The sequence below is a fragment of the Tribolium castaneum genome, chromosome 5 (assembly GCF_031307605.1).
Source record: "Tribolium castaneum strain GA2 chromosome 5, icTriCast1.1, whole genome shotgun sequence".
In the NCBI taxonomy this organism is placed as follows: domain Eukaryota; kingdom Metazoa; phylum Arthropoda; class Insecta; order Coleoptera; family Tenebrionidae; genus Tribolium; species Tribolium castaneum.
In genome coordinates, this window is record NC_087398.1 from 578,550 (window position 1) to 604,068 (window position 25,519).

Here is a 25,519-nt window from a genome sequence, read left to right on the forward strand (position 1 = left end):
CTCTATTTTTTCGATTAAACCCGGAGCCGCTCCGGGCAACGGTTCCGGCTACAGAGGCGATCAAAGTTTTTCACTAAAAAAATTCATAAAAAAAAAACTAAAAGTCGTAGAGCATTGCGGTTTGTTCGATTGAATTCTACAGCTCATTTTACATATTATATCAATTTTTCACAAGAATTAAAAATTTAAAATTTTTTGCCTAAATTTAGGGTAGCCATTTGTCATAGTGGAAAATTTTATCCAACAAAAAAATTCATAACTCAAAAACTAAAGGTCGTAGAGCAATGCGGTTTGTTCCATTGAATTCAGCGGCTCATTTTCTGTATTATACGAACTTTTCATGAGATTTAAAAATTTAATTTTTTTTTGCTAAAATTTCCTAAGTAATAACACTTACCTTCAAGAAAATGAAAAAATTTAATTTTTTTAAAATTCGTTCTATCATACTTTTTCGTATTTATATATGCCTTTGCAACTCTCTAGAGTTGTTAAAAGTCCAAAAAAAGTCCATATGTTCGATTTTTTGATGTTTGATTTTTTCAATTTTCGTCGCAATTTTTGTCGATTTTGGGTACCCGGAACATTTGTTGAGCAATAGCTCCGGAACTATCAGAGATAACCCCATGAAGTTTATTATCGTTGGAAAGCTCTTTGAATTATCTATTTTTTTCAAAAAAAATTATTGTTCTCCGACTAATAGTTTTTCAGCAAATTGCAGATAAATGCAAAAATTGGTAAAATTTTAAAAAATTCATAACTAAAAAACTATTGGGAATTTGGCAATTTTTTCGATGCCAATCGATTCCCCGGATCATTTTGCATAGGTATGGATCAAAACAGTCCCACTTTTTCGAATAGTTTAGTCGTAATTGGAAAAATAAAAAAAATTAAAAAAAGTTAACACCCCCCCCCTACAAAATGGTCAATTTTAAAAGTGTCTCAGAATCGAATAAAACCGATTCTATCTTATAGATTTTGATGTGCTCTTTCCGATCTAAAAAAGCGTTTTCTCCTAGCTCTTTTAGTTTGGCCGTAATCGGCGTTTGAAAATTGAAAAATTTTTTGCGAGATATCGCCTTGAGTCCTATGCCATTTTGTAGAGTTTTTTATTCCGGTTATCCTCCATTTTTCCGTTTCTCGATATCTTTAATAGTTTCGCCGTAATTGGCGATTGAAAATTGAAAAAAAGTGAAAATGGAAACCTTTTTTGCGTTTTTCTCGGAAACTGTAAGACTTAGAGCAACGAGCAAAAAACCATCTGATAGCGCTTAATTTTCTCTATTTTTTCGATTAAACCCGGAGCCGCTCCGGGCAACGGTTCCGGCTACAGAGGCGATCAAAGTTTTTCACTAAAAAAATTCATAAAAAAAAAACTAAAAGTCGTAGAGCATTGCGGTTTGTTCGATTGAATTCTACAGCTCATTTTACATATTATATCAATTTTTCACAAGAATTAAAAATTTAAAATTTTTTGCCTAAATTTAGGGTAGCCATTTGTCATAGTGGAAAATTTTATCCAACAAAAAAATTCATAACTCAAAAACTAAAGGTCGTAGAGCAATGCGGTTTGTTCCATTGAATTCAGCGGCTCATTTTCTGTATTATACGAACTTTTCATGAGATTTAAAAATTTAATTTTTTTTTGCTAAAATTTCCTAAGTAATAACACTTACCTTCAAGAAAATGAAAAAATTTAATTTTTTTAAAATTCGTTCTATCATACTTTTTCGTATTTATATATGCCTTTGCAACTCTCTAGAGTTGTTAAAAGTCCAAAAAAAGTCCATATGTTCGATTTTTTGATGTTTGATTTTTTCAATTTTCGTCGCAATTTTTGTCGATTTTGGGTACCCGGAACATTTGTTGAGCAATAGCTCCGGAACTATCAGAGATAACCCCATGAAGTTTATTATCGTTGGAAAGCTCTTTGAATTATCTATTTTTTTCAAAAAAAATTATTGTTCTCCGACTAATAGTTTTTGAGCAAATTGCAGATAAATGCAAAAATTGGTAAAATTTTAAAAAATTCATAACTAAAAAACTATTGGGAATTTGGCAATTTTTTCGATGCCAATCGATTCCCCGGATCATTTTGCATAGGTATGGATCAAAACAGTCCCACTTTTTCGAATAGTTTAGTCGTAATTGGGAAAATAAAAAAAATTAAAAAAAAGTTAACACCCCCCCCTTCAAAATGGTTAATTTTAAAAGTGTCTCAGAATCGAATAAAACCGATTCTATCTTATAGATTTTGATGTGCTCTTTCCGATCTAAAAAAGCGTTTTCTCCTAGCTCTTTTAGTTTGGCCGTAATCGGCGTTTGAAAATTGAAAAATTTTTTGCGAGATATCGCCTTGAGTCCTATGCCATTTTGTAGAGTTTTTTATTCCGGTTATCCTCCATTTTTCCGTTTCTCGATATCTTTAATAGTTTCGCCGTAATTGGCGATTGAAAATTGAAAAAAAGTGAAAATGGAAACCTTTTTTTGCGTTTTTCTCGGAAACTGTAAGACTTAGAGCAACGAGCAAAAAACCATCTGATAGCGCTTAATTTTCTCTATTTTTTCGATTAAACCCGGAGCCGCTCCGGGCAACGGTTCCGGCTACAGAGGCGATCAAAGTTTTTCACTAAAAAAATTCATAAAAAAAAAACTAAAAGTCGTAGAGCATTGCGGTTTGTTCGATTGAATTCTACAGCTCATTTTACATATTATATCAATTTTTCACAAGAATTAAAAATTTAAAATTTTTTGCCTAAATTTAGGGTAGCCATTTGTCATAGTGGAAAATTTTATCCAACAAAAAAATTCATAACTCAAAAACTAAAGGTCGTAGAGCAATGCGGTTTGTTCCATTGAATTCAGCGGCTCATTTTCTGTATTATACGAACTTTTCATGAGATTTAAAAATTTAATTTTTTTTTGCTAAAATTTCCTAAGTAATAACACTTACCTTCAAGAAAATGAAAAAATTTAATTTTTTTAAAATTCGTTCTATCATACTTTTTCGTATTTATATATGCCTTTGCAACTCTCTAGAGTTGTTAAAAGTCCAAAAAAAGTCCATATGTTCGATTTTTTGATGTTTGATTTTTTCAATTTTCGTCGCAATTTTTGTCGGTTTTGGGTACCCGGAACATTTGTTGAGCAATAGCTCCGGAACTATCAGAGATAACCCCATGAAGTTTATTATCGTTGGAAAGCTCTTTGAATTATCTATTTTTTTCAAAAAAAATTATTGTTCTCCGACTAATAGTTTTTGAGCAAATTGCAGATAAATGCAAAAATTGGTAAAATTTTAAAAAATTCATAACTAAAAAACTATTGGGAATTTGGCAATTTTTTCGATGCCAATCGATTCCCCGGATCATTTTGCATAGGTATGGATCAAAACAGTCCCACTTTTTCGAATAGTTTAGTCGTAATTGGGAAAATAAAAAAATTAAAAAAAAGTTAACACCCCCCCCTACAAAATGGTCAATTTTAAAAGTGTCTCAGAATCGAATAAAACCGATTCTATCTTATAGATTTTTATGTGCTCTTTCCGATCTAAAAAAGCGTTTTCTCCTAGCTTTTTTAGTTTGGCCGTAATCGGCGTTAGAAAATTGAAAAATTTTTTGCGAGATATCGCCTTGAGTCCTATGCCATTTTGTAGAGTTTTTTATTCCGGTTATCCTCCATTTTTCCGTTTCTCGATATCTTTAATAGTTTCGCCGTAATTGGCGATTGAAAATTGAAAAAAAGTGAAAATGGAAACCTTTTTTTGCGTTTTTCTCGGAAACTGTAAGACTTAGAGCAACGAACAAAAAACCATCTGATAGCGCTTAATTTTCTGTATTTTTTAGATTAAACCCGGAGCCGCTCCGGGCAACGGTTCCGGCTACAGAGGCGATCAAAGTTTTTCACTAAAAAAATTCATAAAAAAAAAACTAAAAGTCGTAGAGCATTGCGGTTTGTTCTATTGAATTCTACGGCTCATTTTACATATTATATCAATTTTTCACAAGAATTAAAAATTTAAAATTTTTTGCCTAAATTTAGGGTAGCCATTTGTCATAGTGGAAAATTTTATCCAACAAAAAAATTCATAACTCAAAAACTAAAGGTCGTAGAGCAATGCGGTTTGTTCCATTGAATTCAGCGGCTCATTTTCTGTATTATACGAACTTTTCATGAGATTTAAAAATTTAATTTTTTTTGCTAAAATTTCCTGAGTAATAACACTTACCTTCAAGAAAATGAAAAAATTTAATTTTTTTAAAATTCGTTCTATCATACTTTTTCGTATTTATATATGCCTTTGCAACTCTCTAGAGTTGTTAAAAGTCCAAAAAAAGTCCATATGTTCGATTTTTTGATGTTTGATTTTTTCAATTTTCGTCGCAATTTTTGTCGATTTTGGGTACCCGGAACATTTGTTGAGCAATAGCTCCGGAACTATCAGAGATAACCCCATGAAGTTTATTATCGTTGGAAAGCTCTTTGAATTATCTATTTTTTTCAAAAAAAATTATTGTTCTCCGACTAATAGTTTTTGAGCAAATTGCAGATAAATGCAAAAATTGGTAAAATTTTAAAAAATTCATAACTAAAAAACTATTGGGAATTTGGCAATTTTTTCGATGCCAATCGATTCCCCGGATCATTTTGCATAGGTATGGATCAAAACAGTCCCACTTTTTCGAATAGTTTAGTCGTAATTGGGAAAATAAAAAAAATTAAAAAAAAGTTAACACCCCCCCCTACAAAATGGTCAATTTTAAAAGTGTCTCAGAATCGAATAAAACCGATTCTATCTTATAGATTTTGATGTGCTCTTTCCGATCTAAAAAAGCGTTTTCTCCTAGCTCTTTTAGTTTGGCCGTAATCGGCGTTTGAAAATTGAAAAATTTTTTGCGAGATATCGCCTTGAGTCCTATGCCATTTTGTAGAGTTTTTTATTCCGGTTATCCTCCATTTTTCCGTTTCTCGATATCTTTAATAGTTTCGCCGTAATTGGCGATTGAAAATTGAAAAAAAGTGAAAATGGAAACCTTTTTTTGCGTTTTTCTCGGAAACTGTAAGACTTAGAGCAACGAGCAAAAAACCATCTGATAGCGCTTAATTTTCTCTATTTTTTCGATTAAACCCGGAGCCGCTCCGGGCAACGGTTCCGGCTACAGAGGCGATCAAAGTTTTTCACTAAAAAAATTCATAAAAAAAAAACTAAAAGTCGTAGAGCATTGCGGTTTGTTCGATTGAATTCTACAGCTCATTTTACATATTATATCAATTTTTCACAAGAATTAAAAATTTAAAATTTTTTGCCTAAATTTAGGGTAGCCATTTGTCATAGTGGAAAATTTTATCCAACAAAAAAATTCATAACTCAAAAACTAAAGGTCGTAGAGCAATGCGGTTTGTTCCATTGAATTCAGCGGCTCATTTTCTGTATTATACGAACTTTTCATGAGATTTAAAAATTTAATTTTTTTTTGCTAAAATTTCCTAAGTAATAACACTTACCTTCAAGAAAATGAAAAAATTTAATTTTTTTAAAATTCGTTCTATCATACTTTTTCGTATTTATATATGCCTTTGCAACTCTCTAGAGTTGTTAAAAGTCCAAAAAAAGTCCATATGTTCGATTTTTTGATGTTTGATTTTTTCAATTTTCGTCGCAATTTTTGTCGGTTTTGGGTACCCGGAACATTTGTTGAGCAATAGCTCCGGAACTATCAGAGATAACCCCATGAAGTTTATTATCGTTGGAAAGCTCTTTGAATTATCTATTTTTTTCAAAAAAAATTATTGTTCTCCGACTAATAGTTTTTGAGCAAATTGCAGATAAATGCAAAAATTGGTAAAATTTTAAAAAATTCATAACTAAAAAACTATTGGGAATTTGGCAATTTTTTCGATGCCAATCGATTCCCCGGATCATTTTGCATAGGTATGGATCAAAACAGTCCCACTTTTTCGAATAGTTTAGTCGTAATTGGGAAAATAAAAAAAATTAAAAAAAAGTTAACACCCCCCCCTACAAAATGGTCAATTTTAAAAGTGTCTCAGAATCGAATAAAACCGATTCTATCTTATAGATTTTTATGTGCTCTTTCCGATCTAAAAAAGCGTTTTCTCCTAGCTTTTTTAGTTTGGCCGTAATCGGCGTTAGAAAATTGAAAAATTTTTTGCGAGATATCGCCTTGAGTCCTATGCCATTTTGTAGAGTTTTTTATTCCGGTTATCCTCCATTTTTCCGTTTCTCGATATCTTTAATAGTTTCGCCGTAATTGGCGATTGAAAATTGAAAAAAAGTGAAAATGGAAACCTTTTTTTGCGTTTTTCTCGGAAACTGTAAGACTTAGAGCAACGAGCAAAAAACCATCTGATAGCGCTTAATTTTCTCTATTTTTTAGATTAAACCCGGAGCCGCTCCGGGCAACGGTTCCGGCTACAGAGGCGATCAAAGTTTTTCACTAAAAAAATTCATAAAAAAAAAACTAAAAGTCGTAGAGCATTGCGGTTTGTTCGATTGAATTCTACAGCTCATTTTACATATTATATCAATTTTTCACAAGAATTAAAAATTTAAAATTTTTTGCCTAAATTTAGGGTAGCCATTTGTCATAGTGGAAAATTTTATCCAACAAAAAAATTCATAACTCAAAAACTAAAGGTCGTAGAGCAATGCGGTTTGTTCCATTGAATTCAGCGGCTCATTTTCTGTATTATACGAACTTTTCATGAGATTTAAAAATTTAATTTTTTTTTGCTAAAATTTCCTGAGTAACACTTACCTTCAAGAAAATGAAAAAATTTAATTTTTTTAAAATTCGTTCTATCATACTTTTTCGTATTTATATATGCCTTTGCAACTCTCTAGAGTTGTTAAAAGTCCAAAAAAAGTCCATATGTTCGATTTTTTGATGTTTGATTTTTTCAATTTTCGTCGCAATTTTTGTCGATTTTGGGTACCCGGAACATTTGTTGAGCAATAGCTCCGGAACTATCAGAGATAACCCCATGAAGTTTATTATCGTTGGAAAGCTCTTTGAATTATCTATTTTTTTCAAAAAAAATTATTGTTCTCCGACTAATAGTTTTTGAGCAAATTGCAGATAAATGCAAAAATTGGTAAAATTTTAAAAAATTCATAACTAAAAAACTATTGGGAATTTGGCAATTTTTTCGATGCCAATCGATTCCCCGGATCATTTTGCATAGGTATGGATCAAAACAGTCCCACTTTTTCGAATAGTTTAGTCGTAATTGGGAAAATAAAAAAATTAAAAAAAAGTTAACACCCCCCCCTACAAAATGGTCAATTTTAAAAGTGTCTCAGAATCGAATAAAACCGATTCTATCTTATAGATTTTGATGTGCTCTTTCCGATCTAAAAAAGCGTTTTCTCCTAGCTCTTTTAGTTTGGCCGTAATCGGCGTTTGAAAATTGAAAAATTTTTTGCGAGATATCGCCTTGAGTCCTATGCCATTTTGTAGAGTTTTTTATTCCGGTTATCCTCCATTTTTCCGTTTCTCGATATCTTTAATAGTTTCGCCGTAATTGGCGATTGAAAATTGAAAAAAAGTGAAAATGGAAACCTTTTTTTGCGTTTTTCTCGGAAACTGTAAGACTTAGAGCAACGAGCAAAAAACCATCTGATAGCGCTTAATTTTCTCTATTTTTTCGATTAAACCCGGAGCCGCTCCGGGCAACGGTTCCGGCTACAGAGGCGATCAAAGTTTTTCACTAAAAAAATTCATAAAAAAAAAACTAAAAGTCGTAGAGCATTGCGGTTTGTTCGATTGAATTCTACAGCTCATTTTACATATTATATCAATTTTTCACAAGAATTAAAAATTTAAAATTTTTTGCCTAAATTTAGGGTAGCCATTTGTCATAGTGGAAAATTTTATCCAACAAAAAAATTCATAACTCAAAAACTAAAGGTCGTAGAGCAATGCGGTTTGTTCCATTGAATTCAGCGGCTCATTTTCTGTATTATACGAACTTTTCATGAGATTTAAAAATTTAATTTTTTTTTGCTAAAATTTCCTGAGTAACACTTACCTTCAAGAAAATGAAAAAATTTAATTTTTTTAAAATTCGTTCTATCATACTTTTTCGTATTTATATATGCCTTTGCAACTCTCTAGAGTTGTTAAAAGTCCAAAAAAAGTCCATATGTTCGATTTTTTGATGTTTGATTTTTTCAATTTTCGTCGCAATTTTTGTCGATTTTGGGTACCCGGAACATTTGTTGAGCAATAGCTCCGGAACTATCAGAGATAACCCCATAAAGTTTATTATCGTTGGAAAGCTCTTTGAATTATCTATTTTTTTCAAAAAAAATTATTGTTCTCCGACTAATAGTTTTTGAGCAAATTGCAGATAAATGCAAAAATTGGTAAAATTTTAAAAAATTCATAACTAAAAAACTATTGGGAATTTGGCAATTTTTTCGATGCCAATCGATTCCCCGGATCATTTTGCATAGGTATGGATCAAAACAGTCCCACTTTTTCGAATAGTTTAGTCGTAATTGGAAAAATAAAAAAAATTAAAAAAAAGTTAACACCCCCCCCACAAAATGGTCAATTTTAAAAGTGTCTCAGAATCGAATGAAACCGATTCTATCTTATAGATTTTGATGTGTTCTTTCCGATCTAAAAAAGCGTTTTCTCCTAGCTCTTTTAGTTTGGCCGTAATCGGCGTTTGAAAATTGAAAAATTTTTTGCGAGATATCGCCTTGAGTCCTATGCCATTTTGTAGAGTCTTTTATTCCGGTTATCCTCCATTTTTCCGTTTCTCGATATCTTTAATAGTTTCGCCGTAATTGGCGATTGAAAATTGAAAAAAAGTGAAAATGGAAACCTTTTTTTGCGTTTTTCTCGGAAACTGTAAGACTTAGAGCAACGAGCAAAAAACCATCTGATAGCGCTTAATTTTCTCTATTTTTTCGATTAAACCCGGAGCCGCTCCGGGCAACGGTTCCGGCTACAGAGGCGATCAAAGTTTTTCACTAAAAAAATTCATAAAAAAAAAACTAAAAGTCGTAGAGCATTGCGGTTTGTTCGATTGAATTCTACAGCTCATTTTACATATTATATCAATTTTTCACAAGAATTAAAAATTTAAAATTTTTTGCCTAAATTTAGGGTAGCCATTTGTCATAGTGGAAAATTTTATCCAACAAAAAAATTCATAACTCAAAAACTAAAGGTCGTAGAGCAATGCGGTTTGTTCCATTGAATTCAGCGGCTCATTTTCTGTATTATACGAACTTTTCATGAGATTTAAAAATTTAATTTTTTTTTGCTAAAATTTCCTAAGTAATAACACTTACCTTCAAGAAAATGAAAAAATTTAATTTTTTTAAAATTCGTTCTATCATACTTTTTCGTATTTATATATGCCTTTGCAACTCTCTAGAGTTGTTAAAAGTCCAAAAAAAGTCCATATGTTCGATTTTTTGATGTTTGATTTTTTCAATTTTCGTCGCAATTTTTGTCGATTTTGGGTACCCGGAACATTTGTTGAGCAATAGCTCCGGAACTATCAGAGATAACCCCATGAAGTTTATTATCGTTGGAAAGCTCTTTGAATTATCTATTTTTTTCAAAAAAAATTATTGTTCTCCGACTAATAGTTTTTGAGCAAATTGCAGATAAATGCAAAAATTGGTAAAATTTTAAAAAATTTATAACTAAAAAACTATTGGGAATTTGGCAATTTTTTCGATGCCAATCGATTCCCCGGATCATTTTGCATAGGTATGGATCAAAACAGTCCCACTTTTTCGAATAGTTTAGTCGTAATTGGGAAAATAAAAAAAATTTTTAAAAAAGTTAACACCCCCCCCTACAAAATGGTCAATTTTAAAAGTGTCTCAGAATCGAATAAAACCGATTCTATCTTATAGATTTTGATGTGCTCTTTCCGATCTAAAAAAGCGTTTTCTCCTAGCTCTTTTAGTTTGGCCGTAATCGGCGTTTGAAAATTGAAAAATTTTTTGCGAGATATCGCCTTGAGTCCTATGCCATTTTGTAGAGTTTTTTATTCCGGTTATCCTCCATTTTTCCGTTTCTCGATATCTTTAATAGTTTCGCCGTAATTGGCGATTGAAAATTGAAAAAAAGTGAAAATGGAAACCTTTTTTTGCGTTTTTCTCGGAAACTGTAAGACTTAGAGCAACGAACAAAAAACCATCTGATAGCGCTTAATTTTCTCTATTTTTTCGATTAAACCCGGAGCCGCTCCGGGCAACGGTTCCGGCTACAGAGGCGATCAAAGTTTTTCACTAAAAAAATTCATAAAAAAAAAACTAAAAGTCGTAGAGCATTGCGGTTTGTTCGATTGAATTCTACAGCTCATTTTACATATTATATCAATTTTTCACAAGAATTAAAAATTTAAAATTTTTTGCCTAAATTTAGGGTAGCCATTTGTCATAGTGGAAAATTTTATCCAACAAAAAAATTCATAACTCAAAAACTAAAGGTCGTAGAGCAATGCGGTTTGTTCCATTGAATTCAGCGGCTCATTTTCTGTATTATACGAACTTTTCATGAGATTTAAAAATTTAATTTTTTTTTGCTAAAATTTCCTAAGTAATAACACTTACCTTCAAGAAAATGAAAAAATTTAATTTTTTTAAAATTCGTTCTATCATACTTTTTCGTATTTATATATGCCTTTGCAACTCTCTAGAGTTGTTAAAAGTCCAAAAAAAGTCCATATGTTCGATTTTTTGATGTTTGATTTTTTCAATTTTCGTCGCAATTTTTGTCGATTTTGGGTACCCGGAACATTTGTTGAGCAATAGCTCCGGAACTATCAGAGATAACCCCATGAAGTTTATTATCGTTGGAAAGCTCTTTGAATTATCTATTTTTTTCAAAAAAAAATTATTGTTCTCCGACTAATAGTTTTTGAGCAAATTGCAGATAAATGCAAAAATTGGTAAAATTTTAAAAAATTTATAACTAAAAAACTATTGGGAATTTGGCAATTTTTTCGATGCCAATCGATTCCCCGGATCATTTTGCATAGGTATGGATCAAAACAGTCCCACTTTTTCGAATAGTTTAGTCGTAATTGGGAAAATAAAAAAAATTTTTAAAAAAGTTAACACCCCCCCCTACAAAATGGTCAATTTTAAAAGTGTCTCAGAATCGAATAAAACCGATTCTATCTTATAGATTTTGATGTGCTCTTTCCGATCTAAAAAAGCGTTTTCTCCTAGCTCTTTTAGTTTGGCCGTAATCGGCGTTTGAAAATTGAAAAATTTTTTGCGAGATATCGCCTTGAGTCCTATGCCATTTTGTAGAGTTTTTTATTCCGGTTATCCTCCATTTTTCCGTTTCTCGATATCTTTAATAGTTTCGCCGTAATTGGCGATTGAAAATTGAAAAAAAGTGAAAATGGAAACCTTTTTTTGCGTTTTTCTCGGAAACTGTAAGACTTAGAGCAACGAACAAAAAACCATCTGATAGCGCTTAATTTTCTCTATTTTTTCGATTAAACCCGGAGCCGCTCCGGGCAACGGTTCCGGCTACAGAGGCGATCAAAGTTTTTCACTAAAAAAATTCATAAAAAAAAAACTAAAAGTCGTAGAGCATTGCGGTTTGTTCGATTGAATTCTACAGCTCATTTTACATATTATATCAATTTTTCACAAGAATTAAAAATTTAAAATTTTTTGCCTAAATTTAGGGTAGCCATTTGTCATAGTGGAAAATTTTATCCAACAAAAAAATTCATAACTCAAAAACTAAAGGTCGTAGAGCAATGCGGTTTGTTCCATTGAATTCAGCGGCTCATTTTCTGTATTATACGAACTTTTCATGAGATTTAAAAATTTAATTTTTTTTTGCTAAAATTTCCTAAGTAATAACACTTACCTTCAAGAAAATGAAAAAATTTAATTTTTTTAAAATTCGTTCTATCATACTTTTTCGTATTTATATATGCCTTTGCAACTCTCTAGAGTTGTTAAAAGTCCAAAAAAAGTCCATATGTTCGATTTTTTGATGTTTGATTTTTTCAATTTTCGTCGCAATTTTTGTCGATTTTGGGTACCCGGAACATTTGTTGAGCAATAGCTCCGGAACTATCAGAGATAACCCCATGAAGTTTATTATCGTTGGAAAGCTCTTTGAATTATCTATTTTTTTCAAAAAAAAATATTGTTCTCCGACTAATAGTTTTTGAGCAAATTGCAGATAAATGCAAAAATTGGTAAAATTTTAAAAAATTTATAACTAAAAAACTATTGGGAATTTGGCAATTTTTTCGATGCCAATCGATTCCCCGGATCATTTTGCATAGGTATGGATCAAAACAGTCCCACTTTTTCGAATAGTTTAGTCGTAATTGGGAAAATAAAAAAAATTTTTAAAAAAGTTAACACCCCCCCCTACAAAATGGTCAATTTTAAAAGTGTCTCAGAATCGAATAAAACCGATTCTATCTTATAGATTTTGATGTGCTCTTTCCGATCTAAAAAAGCGTTTTCTCCTAGCTCTTTTAGTTTGGCCGTAATCGGCGTTTGAAAATTGAAAAATTTTTTGCGAGATATCGCCTTGAGTCCTATGCCATTTTGTAGAGTTTTTTATTCCGGTTATCCTCCATTTTTCCGTTTCTCGATATCTTTAATAGTTTCGCCGTAATTGGCGATTGAAAATTGAAAAAAAGTGAAAATGGAAACCTTTTTTTGCGTTTTTCTCGGAAACTGTAAGACTTAGAGCAACGAGCAAAAAACCATCTGATAGCGCTTAATTTTCTCTATTTTTTCGATTAAACCCGGAGCCGCTCCGGGCAACGGTTCCGGCTACAGAGGCGATCAAAGTTTTTCACTAAAAAAATTCATAAAAAAAAAACTAAAAGTCGTAGAGCATTGCGGTTTGTTCGATTGAATTCTACAGCTCATTTTACATATTATATCAATTTTTCACAAGAATTAAAAATTTAAAATTTTTTGCCTAAATTTAGGGTAGCCATTTGTCATAGTGGAAAATTTTATCCAACAAAAAAATTCATAACTCAAAAACTAAAGGTCGTAGAGCAATGCGGTTTGTTCCATTGAATTCAGCGGCTCATTTTCTGTATTATACGAACTTTTCATGAGATTTAAAAATTTAATTTTTTTTTGCTAAAATTTCCTAAGTAATAACACTTACCTTCAAGAAAATGAAAAAATTTAATTTTTTTAAAATTCGTTCTATCATACTTTTTCGTATTTATATATGCCTTTGCAACTCTCTAGAGTTGTTAAAAGTCCAAAAAAAGTCCATATGTTCGATTTTTTGATGTTTGATTTTTTCAATTTTCGTCGCAATTTTTGTCGATTTTGGGTACCCGGAACATTTGTTGAGCAATAGCTCCGGAACTATCAGAGATAACCCCATGAAGTTTATTATCGTTGGAAAGCTCTTTGAATTATCTATTTTTTTCAAAAAAAATTATTGTTCTCCGACTAATAGTTTTTGAGCAAATTGCAGATAAATGCAAAAATTGGTAAAATTTTAAAAAATTTATAACTAAAAAACTATTGGGAATTTGGCAATTTTTTCGATGCCAATCGATTCCCCGGATCATTTTGCATAGGTATGGATCAAAACAGTCCCACTTTTTCGAATAGTTTAGTCGTAATTGGGAAAATAAAAAAAATTTTTAAAAAAGTTAACACCCCCCCCTACAAAATGGTCAATTTTAAAAGTGTCTCAGAATCGAATAAAACCGATTCTATCTTATAGATTTTGATGTGCTCTTTCCGATCTAAAAAAGCGTTTTCTCCTAGCTCTTTTAGTTTGGCCGTAATCGGCGTTTGAAAATTGAAAAATTTTTTGCGAGATATCGCCTTGAGTCCTATGCCATTTTGTAGAGTTTTTTATTCCGGTTATCCTCCATTTTTCCGTTTCTCGATATCTTTAATAGTTTCGCCGTAATTGGCGATTGAAAATTGAAAAAAAGTGAAAATGGAAACCTTTTTTGCGTTTTTCTCGGAAACTGTAAGACTTAGAGCAACGAGCAAAAAACCATCTGATAGCGCTTAATTTTCTCTATTTTTTCGATTAAACCCGGAGCCGCTCCGGGCAACGGTTCCGGCTACAGAGGCGATCAAAGTTTTTCACTAAAAAAATTCATAAAAAAAAAACTAAAAGTCGTAGAGCATTGCGGTTTGTTCGATTGAATTCTACAGCTCATTTTACATATTATATCAATTTTTCACAAGAATTAAAAATTTAAAATTTTTTGCCTAAATTTAGGGTAGCCATTTGTCATAGTGGAAAATTTTATCCAACAAAAAAATTCATAACTCAAAAACTAAAGGTCGTAGAGCAATGCGGTTTGTTCCATTGAATTCAGCGGCTCATTTTCTGTATTATACGAACTTTTCATGAGATTTAAAAATTTAATTTTTTTTTGCTAAAATTTCCTAAGTAATAACACTTACCTTCAAGAAAATGAAAAAATTTAATTTTTTTAAAATTCGTTCTATCATACTTTTTCGTATTTATATATGCCTTTGCAACTCTCTAGAGTTGTTAAAAGTCCAAAAAAAGTCCATATGTTCGATTTTTTGATGTTTGATTTTTTCAATTTTCGTCGCAATTTTTGTCGATTTTGGGTACCCGGAACATTTGTTGAGCAATAGCTCCGGAACTATCAGAGATAACCCCATGAAGTTTATTATCGTTGGAAAGCTCTTTGAATTATCTATTTTTTTCAAAAAAAATTATTGTTCTCCGACTAATAGTTTTTGAGCAAATTGCAGATAAATGCAAAAATTGGTAAAATTTTAAAAAATTTATAACTAAAAAACTATTGGGAATTTGGCAATTTTTTCGATGCCAATCGATTCCCCGGATCATTTTGCATAGGTATGGATCAAAACAGTCCCACTTTTTCGAATAGTTTAGTCGTAATTGGGAAAATAAAAAAAATTTTTAAAAAAGTTAACACCCCCCCCTACAAAATGGTCAATTTTAAAAGTGTCTCAGAATCGAATAAAACCGATTCTATCTTATAGATTTTGATGTGCTCTTTCCGATCTAAAAAAGCGTTTTCTCCTAGCTCTTTTAGTTTGGCCGTAATCGGCGTTTGAAAATTGAAAAATTTTTTGCGAGATATCGCCTTGAGTCCTATGCCATTTTGTAGAGTCTTTTATTCCGGTTATCCTCCATTTTTCCGTTTCTCGATATCTTTAATAGTTTCGCCGTAATTGGCGATTGAAAATTGAAAAAAAGTGAAAATGGAAACCTTTTTTTGCGTTTTTCTCGGAAACTGTAAGACTTAGAGCAACGAACAAAAAACCATCTGATAGCGCTTAATTTTCTCTATTTTTTCGATTAAACCCGGAGCCGCTCCGGGCAACGGTTCCGGCTACAGAGGCGATCAAAGTTTTTCACTAAAAAAATTCATAAAAAAAAAACTAAAAGTCGTAGAGCATTGCGGTTTGTTCTATTGAATTCTACGGCTCATTTTACATATTATATCAATTTTTCACAAGAATTAAAAATTTAAAATTTTTTGCCTAAATTTAGGGTAGCCATTTGTCATAGTGGAAAATTTTATCCAACAAAAAAATTCATAACTCAAAAACTAAAGGTCGTAGAGCAATGCGGTTTGTTCCATTGAATTCAGCGGCTCATTTTCTGTATTATACGAACTTTTCATGAGATTTAAAAATTTAATTTTTTTTTGCTAAAATTTCCTGAGTAATAACACTTACCTTCAAGAAAATGAAAAAAATTAATTTTTTTAAAATTCGTTCTATCATACTATTTCGTATTTATATATGCCTTTGCAACTCTCTAGAGTTGTTAAAAGTCCATATGTTCGATTTTTCGAGGCTTGATTGCAAATAAATGCAAAATTAGATCATATATTCAAAAATTCATAAATAAAAAACTATTAAGAATTTGGCGATTTTCTTGATTCCAATCGATTCCCCAGATCATTTTGCAGAGGTAAGCATTAAAATAGTCCCATTTTTTCGAAAAAGTTAACAGTCCCCCCTTGGAAAATAGCCAATTTTAAATGTGTCTCAAAATCAATTAAAACCCATCTTATCTGATAGATTTTGAGGTGCTCTTTACGACAGAATAAAACTTTGTTGTTTTAGTTTCGCCGTGATCGGCGTTTAAAAATAGTTTAAAAAAGATAAACGAATCAAGTCAGGTATTTTTAAAGCCATTTTTATTCAAAATATGGAGTCGGCGATAATCTTGTTCCTTTACGATATGTAAAGTACGTCCCGGAACACGGGTTATCTCTTGATGAAGATCAGGAATTGGTGGCACGAATCTTAACTCAGACGAGGGAAACACAGATAAGGAACTACAGCCGGCTTACTATCCACCCACGTAAAAACTGACCCAAATAAAGCTTATCTGTCGTAAGAAACCCTTTCGTTCCTTCATTCAACAATTTTAATAAATTATTTTTTTTTTCCCAAATTTTTTGAGTCTCGGGTGCTAAAGCTGCCGCAACCGCCCTAATCCACTCCCCGTTAAAAAATTAACGGCGAGAAAATCGTCCACTTTTCACCCTGTAAGAAAATGCGCCGGAGGAATTACCATAAAATTCACCCTCCCGCACGCACGCCAATTAATTTCGATTAGCCGTATCGAGATTTTAATCAAAAGAGAGTATTCTGACGGCCTAATGGCCCCCATTTGAATTCGGGCGCACCGTATGGCCGCTGCGTAAACAATTCTTAGCCATAAATTGCTGCCGAGCATCTTTAAATTAAAATTTTTCCGGGTCAAGAATTGTCCGGGCACTGGGGTTTTATTAAATATTCCCGGAGCATTCAGACTTTCATGAAGTGGTGACCTGGAATTTTCCCGCATACGAGCTATTTTTATGCTAGTGCCAGACGAGTTCGAGACACTCCCTCGGGATCTCCCTTTGTCAGTGTCAAGATGTCATGTAAAGACGCGTTCCGTTGAGACAGCCTGTTTGTTCGCCCCGAGTGTCTATAATAAGGAATGTGTTTTTTGTTTGTGGTGATAAGGAAAGATTTAATCAATTCTGTCAACAAGCAAGTTTAAACCGCAACTTGTTGCCAGATAAATAATAATTCGGGTCGAGCATTGGGCTTGTCTGGCTTCGGAGAAGCGCAATTAATTCAGCGAAGCAATTTTATTGTTTGGGAAGATAAAAGGGCGCATCGTGACGCTTTGGAAGGAAGGAGTTATGTAAATAAATAATCCGTTTCCCCATTCATGAAGTCGCCCAACCTACACGTTGTGTTTAAAAATATGAGGGAGTAGGAAGCGGTGCAGGTGGGCTGTGGAGGTGAAAACACCAGGAGTCCGACTTTTACAATGTTTATCGCCATATGGTTGCTTTCTAATTTCCATGCAGCGCTGGAACGGCGTCGCGACGCCTGACATGCAAACGAAATGAAAAACGCAAAACCGAGGAAAAGTTCAAAGCAAGCAAAACAAATTCGACTTTTGAGTAAAAAATCTATGAAAAATTAAATCCGCCTCTGAACACATCGAACAATTTATCACTGGCGGGCAGCCCCAACTGGCTTTTCGCCTAATTAACATCAAATAATTAATCGTTTGAACACGAATCGGCCTGAGGGAACGTCAAAAAGCCACCGAAAATTTAAATATAATGGGCCCAGGTGTTGGTACGTCGATGGATTAATTACATTTAACGAGTCAAGTCTATTGATTTATCGTACGCTTGAATGTCATTGTCAGTCGTTTGTTGGCAGAGAAAGCCATCAAAAATTCATTAAATCCATATTTCCCTCGGATGGTTTAAAGGTTTAGCGATTTATACGAGCAGAGGCGGCGACTTTCCGAAAATCGATATTAACGGTGCATTCCACCTTCGATAAATAACTCCTACTATCAGCGGGAAAAAAGACGACAATTATAACCAACCGCTGAGAAACTTTGAACAAGTTGCGATAAAATCGTATTTAAATAAAGATCCAGTCTCTTGGAAAAATTGCGAGACTTCGACTTGAATTATTGCAATTTGAGAATTTTTCCTTAACTCTGTGCAAGATTTTTTATCTAATTCTCTTTAGTGCTGAATTCCTGCAATACACGTAAATGGCAATCCGAAATCGCTTACGCGAAATTTTCCTTGGAATCACTCCAAATTCCTGCTGAATTTGATCGAACTTGAAACACGATTTCGAGACCAAATGTCACAGGAAAAATAAAAAGTTAAAAATTACCACTCCTGCAATATGATTAATTAATCGTCATTTCCTGCCGTAATCTACTTTACTGATGCAATTTCGTGAGCGCCGTATAAATAATAATGACAAATTGTGTTTAAAATGGCCTTAATGCCTCTAAATTTTTACTGCTGCTCCTGCAGGATTTTTCCGATTCCTGCAAATTCAAACTAATGGCATGTCACAAATAACACAAATTATACATGTCATAGTTGTAATAACAAATCCCGGTATGTCACTGCAACATTCCGGCTGAATCATTTTCCTGCAAGCGTATAAAAATAATAAACGCCGTCATTCTTTCCCAGTTTATTAGGTAGAACCACTTTTTTATTTATTTTCTGCATTGTAGCATGTAGTTTTATTATTACACTGTAAGTTTTTTGTAATAGCAATTATGTTAAGACAATGCGTCATGCAAAAATTCCTACGAGAACGATATTCCTGCAAGCGCATAAAAATTACACTTGTATCGATTTTAAAGCAGGCTGCATCTGGCTTAACATGTTTAAAATATTATTTCTATCATTTATTCTTGTCAACTTTTTAATAAATAAATTTGGCTAAATTGACCAAAAATTTACCTTTTCTAAGCGTTTATTCAGCAAAAACTTAGTTATTCCGCAAAATTTCATGGAAAGGTAAATAAATCACAGAAAGAATTATATAAAAAATGGCATTATTTTTGCAAGTTCTGGGAATTTAAACACGTATTTAGACAAAAATCAAGTTTTCCTTCCTGCTTTTATTATACTAAAACGAAAAAATCACCAAATTTGGTCAAAAAAACCGAAGTACTCACTAAAAGCTCCAAAACATTTCTGTAATATGATTAATATTCGTGTCCTCTAATGATATGATATGTATTACTTGCTTAAAATAGAATTACTGCTAAAACAGTTTTCAAGCAATCACGTAAAATAACGTCTTCACATAAAATTAATCTTCACATAAGTTTTTACGAGTGGCAGTGTCACATAAAATATACCTATAATTCAAAAGAGACAAAACAAAATTTTAGCTGAAGTCTAAAATTACTGTTCTTCTACTATGATTAATTTATCATTTCCTGCTCCATTATTTGTATTTGTTTTTAACAATTTTACGGATTCCTACATCTTCAATAACAAAAGCAAAAAAATGTAATAAAAATTGTTGAGTGGCTCCAGCATGCAACATTCCTGCTGAAACAATTTTCCTGCAGTCATTCAAAGCTGCCTAAGTCTCGATAAAAAATTCAGTTTTTGTGCATAATATTTCTATCAACTCGTGTTAGATTTTTCTAATTCCAGCATTCCTGCGCAGAAACAGTAATCACTGAAACTTGTTCCTGTTGACCTGAAAAATTCCTGCTGGCCCTAAACTGTCCCAAACTTCGTTAAACTTTCGTGCGCCGTTTAAATTCCAGCCGGATTGTAATAATGGCATCAAAATTGCGTCTAATAAAATTTCTTGCCATTTCCCTAATCCGCGTCAAGCTTTCCATCTCGCAAAGTTTGGCGTGAACATTCCTGCAAGGTGCAAACTCTAGTGCCGCCACTCCCTAATAAAGTTCAAGCCGCACGACGATATTTCTCCAACGGGGGTATAAATCTCGAAAAAGCGAGAGATGATAAATGCTTCCCGTCCATCACAAGTGCACGCTAAACAACAATACATCATTGTGCGATTTACAATAACCGCGTCCGCTTCATTTAACGACCTCTCAACTTGCCGCCGAGTTATTAATTGATTGCTACAAAGACCGAAAACGGTCTTTCACGTCCGCCGACTGTATCAATGTCCCTCCTTATTACTATGCACCGGATCTTCGGGCCGTCGTCACGGAAAACGCGAGACGACGAAAACGTGACGGAAATCGACAAGCGGGCTAGACCTCGCTCAAACAACCAGACAGACACCAGCGAAAAAAATTACGAAAATCGGCCACGTGTTTGTTTGCAGACTCTTTTAACACCTCCGCCATTTAATTGTACTAAAATAAATTTGAATCTGAAGGCGTGATTCAGCCAAAACGGCAAAAAATCCGGAAGATTAATGTCAGCGCAAACTTTTTTATTGGACTCGAGTTGTACGATCGATTGTTGAACACAGGGAAATTACAATTTCCTAACATTAGTAAGCGACGATAAGTTAATACCCGGATTGGGACAACATTCAGGTAATTGGTTTGATTTAGTAGAGCTTCTGCGGTCGAGCCGCATCGACGATGAAAAAACGAGAATTCCGAGCTAAATTTAGCGAGACCGTAAATTTCGGGCGCGCAATAAAAAGATAACCGAAGCCAAAATAGACAAACGAAAATTCTTTACATAATCTTAATGGGGAGACGGAATTTCTCACATGTCTGCCTTTCTTCTACACAAAAATTATCATTTTAGATTTGTGTTCTTTTTTTTTGTTTATTGTCCAAAATATAAAGTAGCCCAGATCAGCTATAGGCTCAGTTAGGTTTTTCAAAACGGTTCAGGGATTACTTGAGAAAAAAAAACGAAAAAAACTTTTACACCTTTATTTTTAGAAACCAATGAAAAATAGAACAGGGCTTTTTTAAAGACATTATTACCACGTAAGTGTTAAGCAAGGTCCAACAGACATATAAAGTGACTTTGACCCATTTGATTTAATACAGGGGGTTTATAGTTTACTTCCAAACTTTTTTAACTAGAGTATAAACTCTTAAATAATAACTGAGCTCCAGAAGAAAATCGCTGTCGTGTTCCAAATCGTAATTAAAGAGCGCGCAATTAGGCGAGTCCTCGGTGAGAAATTGAGGTAATTCGGATTTGTCCTCCGTTCGTTTTGAGTCTTAATTTCCTGGCAGAAGCGCGTTCCGATAAGATAGCCGTTCTTCCGGTAACGCTTTCGTTTGAGTTGCATCCGGTTTACGTGCTGGCAACAATTCTCGTAGGTCGATATTTTGATAGCAGTGACCCCGCGATAAGCCTCCCTCCCGTTGGAAAAAACGGCATTTCCGCCCCTTGTTTCTCGTCATGCCATATTAGAGCATCAAATTCGGAGTTGTTCGATTGCCTTTTACGGCCGGATTCCTGCTGGACCAGTCCGCCATAGCGCAGTTTTGGGCTAGCTTTGTCCCGTTTTGGTAAAAGATTTTTCAGAGACGCGTTCGTTGCTAATAAGGTTTGGCGCCGACGGTGCAACTACCTCATGAATAACCAGCCCAGAACGCGATTAGATGTTTACAAAAGGAGCACGAGGAGCGTTTGATTCATTCCAGGATTCCAGCGACAAATGACAACGTTTTTACTGCCGAGTAAGTCACATAAACTGCAACATTATCATCAGGTGAGCAAACTTGAAGCGCTAAAAATAGACGGGGACTGAAATTTTGTAAACAAATGCTTCAAGTACAAGGAGATAAGTGCTCGGGAGCCAACCACTTGAATAAAAAGTTACACAAACTTGATGTGATCAAAGAGAGAGCGCGGGAAGGGGTGCCCTGATTTGTATTCCACCCACAGCTGGGTTTTTGGATAATTCGCAGAATTGGATGGATGGATGATGGGTTTTCGAATCGAACTCGCCCGCAATTATCGCCCAAATTGGGTTCCCGTTTGCACCACGGCTTTCTCACACTGTGGTGGGCTTTTTTACGCCCACGATGGTTCTTTCCCACACAACCACGTTTGAAGGGCGACAACTGGTCGATAAACTTTTTTTACAACTTGTGTTAACAAATTTTTCCCACTCTCACTGTTGCAATTATGTAAATACACTCAACCACCCCCAGCGAAATAAAATTGCACCTCTTAACATTCTTAAATTCCGTGCTTCGAGCCCAACAAAACACCTCGAGCCCGACAATTCAACAAATTACACTCTTTACCAAGCACTTTGCCTGCGTTCTGTCGTCACGCCTCTTCCAACTACTGTTTAAGCCCCTTTTTAACCCCAACCAAACGTTTAAAATTCCTGCGGACCCCACTTTTAATCATTAAAGTGAATCGGATTGCTCGCGTGACCGCGCGACATATTTTAACGACTTGCCACCAATAAGCGAAATTAAATAGTTTGACGATTTTAAAGAAGTGGCCAACTGTTTAATCAGTCCCTAATTAATGAAGGATTTTTCGGGATTTATCGACCCGGCCGGCGGACGGTTTTTCCTCCTTCCGGGGTCGGGGAAATTGCATTGAAACCTGTGCGTAAATAAGAGGGGCGGCTGCCCGTACTCAAATTTGTTCTGACTACGTAAACACCATTGTTGGAGGCGGCCTGGGGGCGGTTGCCTCAATTCGCTACTTAAATTAATTACGTTCTGATCGTAAGGGCCATTCATGAATAATTTTTAAACATAATTATCGCATAACGAGTTGGCGCTAGAAAAGACTATAGCAGTGAACTGTGGCAGTGAATGGATGATTTTTTTTAATTGGATCGTTAGCGCCAGCATACCTCAGACTTTCACAAAAATGCCAGATTCTGGAAGGCCTGACCAGTGGCAGCGCATTATGATTTACAATAAAATAACCCAAGTTTAACAAACCCAGATTTTTAACCTTTGGTATATTGTTACGTATTTTTAATAAAAATTCATTTTAATTGGTTAAATAAAAAGGGGAAAACCCCGTGCAATAATGCAGGTTTTACTGTGAGTTGCACGAGCCGCCTCTGCCGCAATAAACACAACAAATTACGACATAATCAGCAGTGACATTAAAAACGTCTAGAGAACCCGTTCAGGCGCAACAAATAGTTTATAAAGTCTCATTTGTTGAAAATGTAAATATTTCGTGACCATCAAGCGGGCAGTAGTAAAAAGCCGTACAAGCATGCATTTAGTAGCGTATGTAGGAATTATAATGGTGGCAGGCAACAATAGGCTGCAATGCTTCATTCAAATTTGTTTGTAGATAACATCGAGTTCGTGATTTTCTCCGCAACAATCTCCCTCGAGTCGTTATTATATTGTGTACGTGTGTGAGCCGTTGGATTTCCTGAAGGACCGTACAAAAGATCCGTCGATTTAATCCTTTATGCGGCGGAGAAAGGATTTCGCTTTGTTGCGGCGACGATTAACCATTACGACGCTTTTAATGAATCGAGATTTTTAAATTCGTGAATTACGGCTTGCCTATCTATAATTAGCATGAAAAAAGTCTTGAATTTTGACCCCAACCAACACTTGGCTAAAATCGATTCGGCCTTGTCAGCTATGTGTAACGTATAATCTTATCTTAACGATTCAGGAAATGTATGCTACATGCACTAGAGCCAGATATTGAAAGCACAAGTTGGCGGAATGGCAGCAGCGTTCCTTCCACGTAATTAAATTTGTTCAAACTGGAGCGCCAGAGTTTTAATTGAATTATAAAATAACATTAATTTCGGCCATCATTACGTTACCACAAGGGCGCAGTGTGGTGATGAAAGTTGCAAGAGAGAGGCAATCAGACATCGGAAAAATCTACAAACTCGAAATTCGTCTTTACAATCAACGTTTCCTTCCTTTGAACTGGAAGGAAGAAGGCGAGTAATCAGCTAAAAAGCGATAAACTCAAATGGAAGATTTTTCAAAAGGATGGGGGATCGCAAATAAAACCAAACAAATTCGGTTGCAAAACTTTTTATCAATCGCTAAAAGACTGTATTACGAGGAGGATTTTATACATGAAATCATTCAGTTGCGCAAGTAATAAAAATCCTGACGCAATTTTAATTGTTAGAAAACAGATAATACAATCTAATCGAACACCACTGGACTGCTTGGCTACACACGAACTGTTGTTGTTTATTAAAATCATGCAATTACCAAATGTTGTATTAACTTATCTTTTGGATAAAAACAAAAAGTTTTATCACATTGTAAAGATGCAATTCACTTTACTGAGAATAATTAAATAGTAAAATTAGTCTTGCCAAGTTCAAACAGAAATTTGGCTATTACAAAGTGATTCAAACTGTTTTCTCTAATAGTACCATTTAAAAATAAAATTTCGAATTGCCAACTGAGACAGTGCTTCTGGATCACTTTGTGAAACACTTACAGCCAATAAATCAAAGTTCATTTTATCGCGTAATCTACTGTTTTTGGCATGTGTCGGGTATTCCCCACAATGCAATCGGCGTATCAGATAATTCAATTAATTTTGGTTCAAAATTATCTCCTATTGGTTGAAAATAACAATTAAATATCTACATTTCATTGTCAAAAAGCTCAATAACTGTGCTATTTCGCACGTATCCAGTGCATATTTTTACCGATTTTATCACGAATCAATAGCTGCGATAAAAGCTTATTTCATGTCAAAACATTATCAATGTGATTACGGTACCAACGGTGAAAATAAGTGACTGAGTAATTTCCGAAAAAGCTATATTTAAAAAAAAATCATTAAATTCGCCGAAAACCTGAATGAATCATAGTAAACTTTCACGTCTATTTTAAAATTCATTCAGTGCACGAGCTAATGGCTATTTAAAATCAAATCCGTAAACAATCCGATTGATTTACGGAACACAGTCGTCTTTAATTACGTCACACAGTCCGGAAATTGTGTTTTTTTTTATTAATGGCAGCACTGCGACAATATTTCGAATGCAAGACATACCAACACTGCAAAAACCCGAAACCTATATTTACTCAACACATGGCCTTCGCGACTGATAAGTAACGCTATTTCAGTAATTGTTTATAATACCAAAATCAAATAAATTTCACCAGAGGTTCTCAACTGGTCTCGTCCTTGTGCGTAATAATCAAAACAATCGGGAGTCAGTCAAGTGATTAACGCTCTATTTGCATGAATTGTAATATTTCCGGTGGCCTTGCATCTGCCAGGAATTTAATTTTTTAATTGTTGCAACACTGTGCCATGTGGGTAAAGTCCCCACACAAAAAAAAAACTAGCCGGTCGTATATGTAAATACGAAGCGCTCACAAAGCACGACTGGAAAAACAAAAATCCCTTTAAAAACCTAACCTAACCAAACACAACTGTCAAAAGAAATGGAAATAAAAGCCAAATTTCGGGGCGAAAAGACACGGTGTCATGGCAGGACAACTGACCTTAGTGTAAGTGCTCGATCCCTCCAAACAATACATAAAAAAATCCACTAGAAACTCTCCTATCCGTTAAAGAAAAAAAGAACCAAAACACAAGACTACACTACTCTCGAACACCTACTCCCGCTCCAGCATGGCGCCTCGCGCAAACTGATTTTCTCAACATTCTCAGACTGTTATGCACCAGTCCCAGCCAGAGAACGCATGCGTTCAGAATTCAATACTCATTCGATTTGAATCCTCATGCATTCAAAGGGCTGCCACCAAGACACTGAAAGACTTTTTAACGAGAGACA

The 25,519-nt window shown here is 34.1% G+C and overlaps 1 protein-coding gene across 1 annotated transcript in view; it reads right to left on the reverse strand.

Annotated features, from left to right (window-relative positions):
- pico overlaps window positions 1–25,390 on the reverse strand; it is a 51,474-nt gene extending 26,084 nt beyond the window's left edge. Inside the window, exon 1 of the mRNA XM_015980489.2 lies at window positions 25,227–25,390. Coding sequence (XP_015835975.2) covers window positions 25,227–25,262 — 36 coding nt within the window. The 5' untranslated portion in view covers window positions 25,263–25,390. The remainder of the gene's footprint in view (window positions 1–25,226) is intronic.
- Window positions 25,391–25,519: the final 129 nt, after the last annotated feature.